General features: G+C 35.5%; 1 protein-coding gene across 1 annotated transcript in view; it reads left to right on the forward strand.

Moving 5' to 3' along the window:
- Nucleotides 1-5,154, forward strand: part of LOC131873750 (uncharacterized) — a 6,371-nt gene extending 1,217 nt beyond the window's left edge. Inside the window, exon 2 of the mRNA XM_059216940.1 lies at nucleotides 4,658-5,154. Within this exon, the coding sequence (XP_059072923.1) occupies nucleotides 4,658-5,046 (389 nt within the window). The 3' untranslated portion in view covers nucleotides 5,047-5,154. The remainder of the gene's footprint in view (nucleotides 1-4,657) is intronic.
- The last annotated feature ends 3,887 nt before the right edge of the window (nucleotides 5,155-9,041 follow it).

Raw genomic sequence — 9,041 nt, forward strand, 5'->3', positions numbered from 1 at the left:
TAATATTTGTAAGATTGCTAACTTTGTAAAGTATAGAAAAACACCATGCACTCTCAAAGTTAGTTATTCTAACTCATTTATTGACAATTTTATCAAGTTGCCAAAGAGCTGATGCATTCTTAAGCGAAAAGGTCGTTATTATTTCATCCATGATTGAGAAAAGTTGTGCAAGCTTCTGAAAGCACATATGCATTTTTCAAGGAAGAGTTAGTTATCATAACTGATTCTTATATTGCTTTGAAACTACATGCACTCAGTAAAAACAACTTGGTAACCATCAAGAAAATTTAAAGTGACAATTGTGAAGCCGAGCTCTACAATCTTTGTCTCCATCCTCTCTGCCTGCGCAAAATGGATGCTTTCGAACAGGTTACGTTCACCCATCAAAATGCCTCAAATCAATGTGATCTCATGAAATGCGATGACTGCAAGACATGCACAAAATGAACTTGGCAAAATGCTTTAGCAACTTTCAGGCAAATGCAATTTTCAGGTGTAAAACCCAAATTCAACAACTTCTGCCAGCGTTCCTCTCCGCCAGTGCAAAAATGGAAGTTTGAATGATACATAATGGGAAAGCCTAGTCGAGGCATGTGAAATATTGAAGAAATGTGGTCTCATGACGTGCTAGGAGTGCAAGCCGTGTTATCCACTCACGTCTCTGTGAACTCTCTGTCTACGCCAGTGCTAAGGTTCAGAGTAGGCTGTGAACGTCCATCATCGAATGACTTAGTTGCTATTACCTTGGCCGATATGAATGCAAAGTGTGGAAGAACATAGAAAAAAAATGAATGAGCTATTTGAGTTGCAGACTGCGCAAAATGGAGATGTTGAAAAAGATTTCAAAACTTTCAAACAAATGCAATTTGCAGAAGTAATGTCACATTTCCCAGGGCTCTTCACGTCTTCATAGCAATGTATGGTCATGCACTAAAGCATCTTCAAAGTAAAAACATCAAAGAAATGTGGTCTCATGACAACCAAAGATTGCAGGATATGCACAAATCGGTCTGTTAAAAGAAAGTCTTTAGAAATTTTCAAGTCGATGCAATTGGCGGGTGTAAAGACAAATTCTGTAACCTCTGCTAGCATCCTTTTGCCTTTGTTAAAACTCGAGTTTTGTAATAGCACAAGGAAAGAATGTAAGTATAGACAAGGTGAAGAAAAGGTTTCAAGGTGGCATATTGGTTTTGTCAACAAGTTGGTAACTCTTCCTAGCTTGCCAAAGTAAAGATTCTCACACATACCATAACGTCGATGAAGAGGGAGAACAAAGAGTTAAACATTGCCGATACTCCTTAAATTGCCTATGAAAGATGTTGGTTTTAACTATGTCCTAGCAATCAACATTGTCACCCAAGAATACAAAGTAAAGGAGAGGCATTGGTCGACATGTGTGTAGCATGACAAACATAGACATGGCATCATGAATTATTCAAAAGGATGCTTGAGAGAAACATTATTTCATGCTCATGGTATGGACACCCACTGAAGTACACTGGACAAGCCGTGAAAGAATTTGCATAGAAAAAGATCCATTTGACAAATGCCTCCAAAACATGTCATCTCATGGAGGAAAATGAAATAATAACAGGTTGCACACAAAAGACATATTAGAATGAATTTAAAAGCTTATGAGAAGATATGTCAAAAAATCCCAAAGTCAATTTCCGGAATCTTGCTGATGTGGAGATAAAGAGAAGTGCAAGAAGTATTGACAGAATGTGACAAAGAATGTATAGATGTATATAAATTTATCATTTAGTGTAGACATTCAACTCTTCTCACTTAATGTCATGTCAAGATGGTTATGGGGAAATGTGAACAAAATATGCAGTATTTTGAAATAAGTTAGTCACATTGATGCAAGACTCCTTGGTTTCTGGAAGAATGTGTATTCATGGAAGCCAAATATGCTTAACAAGATAGTTGAAGCGCATATGTACTTGAAGAATATGTGTTGGCGAAAACTACTTCTTGATGTCAATAAAGATGAATAGATGATGAGACGGTCACAAAGATCAATAAAGAAGATGAAGATGGATAAGTACCTTACATTGGTCCTAACTTTAATGTTTTAATATTTCAAGTTGATCTTTGTAAAAGTGACCTAAGTCACTTATTGTAATTAAAGTTAGAATTTGGGCTTTTCTTTTGTGAAAGTTAGGTCAATCCTAACTTATTTGTAAGGGGTAGTTTTTCTAAGCATTGGATGAGGTAGTTATCCTAAGTTCTCATTTTGGGTAGTTTTTCTAAGTAGTTATTTCAAGAAGTTGAGTAGTTATTTCAAGTAGTTGAGGAAGTTATAAAGTAGTTATAAAGGTGGTTAGGGTAGTTACCTCAGGTGGTTACAACTTCGCCTATATATACCTCATTATTATTCAATGTAGGAGATTCCACTTTTTCACAAGCTTTGTATAAGAGACTTGGATAGTATTATTCAAGCAATTAAGCAATAGAGATCAATTTGGATGTGTGTTCAACTTATTCTCATGGGTTATTATCAATGTTCTTATGTTTGATTGATGATTACCTAATGCTTTCCCTTTAACATTGAATGTGAAGAAGTTTATTTCAAGTTGTGGTATCTCAAACTTGATTATATGGAATTTATTTTAATCTAGATTCATACCTTATATGGCATTCAATCCTTCTTTATTGTTCGTTCTTTAATTTTTTGAAAAATCCAAATACCCCCATTATACGAGGGAGCTGCCCCTCTCAAACGCAAAGAAGAATTACCACTCTTTTGTTTTTGTGATTCTTCAACTGTTGTGAACGCTTTGTTGCTAATTACAGGGCAAAATAGAGTTTTTCAAGAAAGTTTCTTAAAGCAACAAATTTGTTTACCAACATAATTAAAGAGGTGGGAAAAAATAGAGGAACCTAACAATAATTCTCTTTGGGAATTCTCGGGTAGACTACCACGCAAAGACAAGGTTGTTGTTGATGCACTTAAAACATTAATTGAAATTTTTTGGCATGACAACACAAGAGTTTCGCCCAACCAAAGAGATGTTGTTAGAAGGCGAATTGGGTCTACAAATCATGAGCCACAAGCCAAACACTATTTGGATATGACTCAATCTAAATTTTATGAAAGATTCCTTCAAAAGTTTCCTCAAATAAGAATTTCTCAAAGATTTTTTGAAATGGAAAAACCTTTTTATATTAAGATTAATCATGTATGCACCACATGTTGTTGTAGGATGCATATTGAATTTTCCATGCATTATGATATTTTTCGTCATATTTGTTCTACTTTGCACACCAACGATGTTTTGCAGGAATGTAATATACAAGCACCTCCTAAGTCGGTAAGAGAATTTATTTCAAGTGTGCTATGTAGTAGACATGATGGTTGCATTTATTATAAGATGCCTTGTTTGGAAGGTTCTTGTGCTATATGTGGTGGTTTGCAACGTTTACCAAGATGTGTACATTTGGAGAGCACACATGAAATTGGTACGAAACTAGTTCTTTCGGAAAATACAAGACAGTCACATATGGAGTTAAAGATGGAAAAGATTTGAAGAGATGTGAGCTAGTGAAAAATGATATATGTGTAGCTCAATTTATGAAAATGTTTCAAGAGAAACTAGTTTATGAGTACATAATGCATACACATAGAGCTCGATGGTTAGATGAGAAATTCAAGTTATGCAAGGACACATTTCCTCTTGGCACCATTGTCTCTATCATTGGTTTCACTGAAAATTATACACTACAACCTCAAAATGAAGTGCAATCCATGTATTATCACTCTACTAAATTTTCTTATTTTGTACACATAGCATTCATGCATGCAGATGATAGCACAGAGGAGGATAGAAAGGTCGTAAGAGAGTATCACTTCTACATAAGTGATGATCGTACTCATTCATTGGAGTTTGTACAAGGATGCTTTAAAGTTTTATATGATAGTTTAAGGGAAAGGAACATACAATACAACTGACACTTAATATGGTCAGATAATTGCACCGCACAATTCAAGAATGCAAGGATGTTTTATTGGTTGACAAGGATGCATATGACAAGCGGTGTACAACATTTTTGGAATTTCACTGAGGTTGGACATGGTAAGGGAGAGCACGATGGTGCAGGAGCATGTGTGAAAAGAGCCCTAGCTAGGGAATAATTGAAGTATGAAGGTGGTGCTGAGTTGATAGATGCAGAAACAATTGTGCGATGGTGTAAGTTTACGATGGGTCTAGGTAATCCAAGTACGTCAATGGTTCGTAGATATTTTTGGTTGATAACTGAATCTAACATTGAAAACTATCTAGATTGTTGTACAGTTGCAGGATCGAGTGACATGCACTCATTTATGAGTTCAAATTTAAGTTCATTGGTAATTTATATGAGACAGGTGGTATGTTTTTGCTCTTCATGCATGTATTGTTTGTGGGAAGAATGTGAATTGCAAGAGTGAGTTGACAAATGGTCTTGTAGACCATTGGTTCCCATTTATTCATATCAAATTCCCAAATCACTACAATTGAACCAAATGGAGACATTAGTGGATTTTGACCATGTATCCGACCTAGTGGATTCAGGGGATTTTTTGAGTTTATTTTTTTGCAAGTATTCTTTTTGGTTCATTTTGTTGTACATCATACTTTATTTTTGGTATTAATTAACACTTTACAAAATGCAGGTCATGTTTATGTAGTTGTTGCAGAAGAGAACAATGAAGAAGGAACAAATTACTATTTGTGTCGTTGTGTTGAGGAGCCTAAAAGAAAATTGACAACCACAATCATTGATGGAGATGGTATTGAGTACCCAATAGGGCCTGTTGTCGTGACAGGAACATGGCTTCAAAGATACCCTATCAAGAATTTTGATGTTTGGTTGTTCGAGGACTTCGAAACACAAAGACATATTCTTCATTTCTCTAACCTTGTTGTTGCAATAAATATTCATTTGATGAAGTATCGTGGTAGACCTCATAACAAGATTTTATGGAAAGTTCATGAATCTGACCACGAGGAAATACTTGACACAATATGGGTTAGAGTCAATACTGAAGGCTCACTTGATTGATTCTATGGTTCAGAGTAGAATGATTTGTAGAATTTTGTATAAATCATCGACAAATTGTTCTATATTCATTTTTTGTATATATAAATGCCCATGAGCTGATTTTTACGTGTTTAGGGGCATAATTTTTTATATTTAAATGGCAATGAGTTGATTTGTACATATGTACATGCCAAATTTTGTATATTAAAATGGCGATGAGTTGAATCGCACATATTGTAATGCCAAATTTTGTATAAAAGTCCATGAGATGATTTGTATATTAAAATGGCGATGAGTTGAATCGCACATATTGTAATGCCAAATTTTGTATAAAAGCCCATGAGATGATTTGTAAGACATTTTTTTGTATAATCAAATAGCCAAGAGCTGATTTGACCATATTTAGAGGCAAATTTTTGAATAATATGTGACAATGTTTTGTGACTATTTTGTGTGTCAATGTTTTGTGATTATGTTTTGAGTATATGTGATGTGTCCCTGGTCAATCATGAGCATTCTTGATTCTTGTATAATCATGGAGAATTATTTGAGTCATTATCGGGTCATAGGGGTCATAGATTGTTGTCAAAAAAATTATCATTGTTGTCAAAAAATTGTCAAGCAACTTCTACATTGCATCAGTAGGGTATGACACTCGATGTTCCAGTGCTTTGGGATGCACAACAGGGGCATGCCTATCATAAAATTTCCCACCCAAACATGCTCGTGATGTCGGTTTGTGCACACGACGAATCGAATCAATTCTAAACAATCCAGCAACTTTGCATTGCATGCAACTGATGACTTTTGTAGCAGGCAAAAAAATGCTACCAATCAAAAATGGCTCTGAGTCGTCAAAAACTGAGAGAGGACATTGTAGAGAAGCCTCATACAACCCCACAAGTTCAAACAGATTGATCATATGTGTCCTGGATTGGAAGAAACAATCCGTCAAAGTTTGACAATTTTTTGGACTCATGACACTTGAGAGATCGCACCGGTACGATATGAATCTCGATGTTTTGGTGCTTTGGGATGCATGATAGGGGCATGCCTAGCATAAACCCTCCCATCTAGATGCACTCGTGATGTCGGTTTGTGCACACGACGAACCAAATCAATTCTAGCCAATCTGGCAACTTTGCATTGCATGCAATTGGCGGTTTTTGCAGTAGGCAAAAAAATGCTACCAATCAAAAATGGCTCTGACTCGTAGAAAATTGAGATAGGCCATTGTAGAGGAGCCTCACGCAACCCCACAAGTTCAAACGGATTGACCATATGTTTCCTGGATTTGAAGAAACAATCCGTCAAGTTTTGACATTTTTTTGGACTCAGGGCACTTGAGAGATCACACTGGTATGGTATGACTCTCGATATTATGACACTTTGGGATGCACGATAGGGGCATGCCTAATGTAAAACTGCCCACTCGGACGTGTTCGCGACATCGGTTTGTGTACACGACGAACCGAATCAATTCTAGCCAATCTGGCAACTTTGCATTGCATGCAACTGACGATTTTTACAATAGGCGAAAAAATGCTACTAATCGAAAATGGCTCCGACTCGTTAAAAACTGAGATAGGCCATTGTAGAGGAGCCTCACACAACCCCACAGGTTCAAATGGATTGACCATATGTGTCCTAGATTTGAAGAAACAGTCCGTCAAGTTTTGACAATTTTTTGGACTCAGGGCACTTGAGAGATCGCATTGGTACAATATGACTCTCGACATTCTAGCGCTTTGGGATGCACGACAGGGGAATGCCTAGCGTAAACCTGTCCACCCAAATGCTCTCGCGGCATCGGTTTGTGCACATGACGAACCGAATCATTTCTAGCCAATCTCGCAACTTTGCATTGCATGCAACTAATGGTTTTTGCAACAAGCAAAAAAATGCTACCAATTAAAAATAGCTCCGACTCGTCAAAAACCAAGACAAGTCATTGTAGAGGAGCCTCATGTGACCTCATGAGTTCAAACAGATCGACCATATGTTTCCTGGATTTGAAGAAACAGTCTGTCAAATTTTGACAATTTTTTGGACTCAGGTCACTTGAGAGATCGCACCGGTATGGTATGACTCTCGACGTTTTGATGCTTTCGGATGCACAACAAGGGCATTACTAGCATAAAATTACCCACCTAGATGTGACCGCGATGTCGGTTTGTGCACACAACGAACAAAATTTGACCATTGCGAGCGTGAGGGTGCTCTCGCACCACACACATATTGTTGTTTATATTCATATTGTCGATTTTTGTTGTTTATATTCATATTGTTGATTACACATGCAAATATTCATTGAAATTTATAAAAGGGAAGCCACCAAATACAATGAATACACAATAATGAACTGAATACAAGGAGTTTTGTAGGGTTAATTCAACGTTTTAGAAATTTTATCAAATCATATTCCACAATTGCAATGTTTTATATCATATAATTTTGTTGTTTATATTCATATTGTTGATTACATATAAAAATATTCATTTAAATTTATAAAAGGACAACCACAAAATACAATGAATACAAAATAATGAACTCAGTACACATTTATTGGATCGAATATCGATATTTATATATATATAAAATGACATGTCTATCAAGTCAATACAAGTATTACAAAAATGTGGCATATGCCATGTCCAAATCGATATACAATAAAAATGTAGAATATATCTACATGTATTGGTCATTCTATGACAAAAAATAACACTATATGATCCTAAACTTGTGGTGGATCATCAAAATCAAGCCTCTTCGATGCAGTACGCGGCTCTGTAGATGGCTGCAAAAACACAATTCAAAAGCCAAGTTAGAATTCTTTTGTAGAAAATAGTTCACAATTAATAACATAACTATGCATTTAACTTTAATTCCTTTGCAATTGAAATGTAGATTACCTCATCAGCTGATCTATGAGCTAATGTCTTCGCTCTCCTCTCCTTGTCACTCTTAGGAGTTTTCTTGAAGACATACTTAAATGGATCCACGTTATGGTCGTACTGCGAAGGGGTCTATTGTAGATTAAATGTACAATTAATACAATGTACTAACATAAATATATCAAAAACACTTAAAAGCTATAATATAGAGAACAATGACATACATGTGCCTGAGATGCTTCTCCAATGGACTGAGGATGGCTCACCATTGATGTAGAAACTGTCGCTATTACCTATACAAAAAATGTTCAAAGATTAAATACAATTAATATAATGATAAGTATTGAAGGTTAAAAACAATTAATTTTACATATCAAACAAAACTATACCGGATCTTGAGATGCTTCTCCAATGCAAGGAGGAGGGTTCACCATTGATGAAATAGGTATGGATATTTCCTGTATGAAAAAATTATAAGATTATAATATATCACAAGTTCACATGTACGCATGCATATAATCATGAAATCAAGAAAATATAGTAGAGATACATACCTCCACCCTCTCTTGATCCATAGGCAATTCAAGTGCATTCAACAAATCCACATAGCTCAATGACCGATGTACATGTAAAATAGACAAAAAACACTAATCAATCTACAAACCCCAACTAATACTTGATTTAAACATTTTCAACCAATTGTACAACTAAAAATGTGTTCAATTACCTTCTTCCCACATTTTGGCTTCTTCGAGGAATATTTTTTCTTAGCACGAGCCCTAGATGCAGAGGGGGTACCCTAAAAAAACAAAATTAACATGAGATATTAGTACAGATAATAAATTAAACATAATTTTAAAAATCTAAAATGAAATGACTTGCATATTCCATCAAAACAATACATAAAAAGGGTTGTACAAAATATGATACCATATAGCCTTGTAGGCCAAAATCGATCGCTGAGAGTGTGATGTCATCAATCTGGGACATTTCATCCCCTGTCAACACCTACAAACCAAAAATTGGACCAACCATTAAAGATAGTTAGTATATATTGTATTTTTTTGAATTCAAAGTGTACTATTCTATTTTAACATGTTACAAAATTTATACCTCAGGTAT

Source organism: Cryptomeria japonica, chromosome 2, assembly GCF_030272615.1.
Source record: "Cryptomeria japonica chromosome 2, Sugi_1.0, whole genome shotgun sequence".
NCBI lineage: Eukaryota > Viridiplantae > Streptophyta > Pinopsida > Cupressales > Cupressaceae > Cryptomeria > Cryptomeria japonica.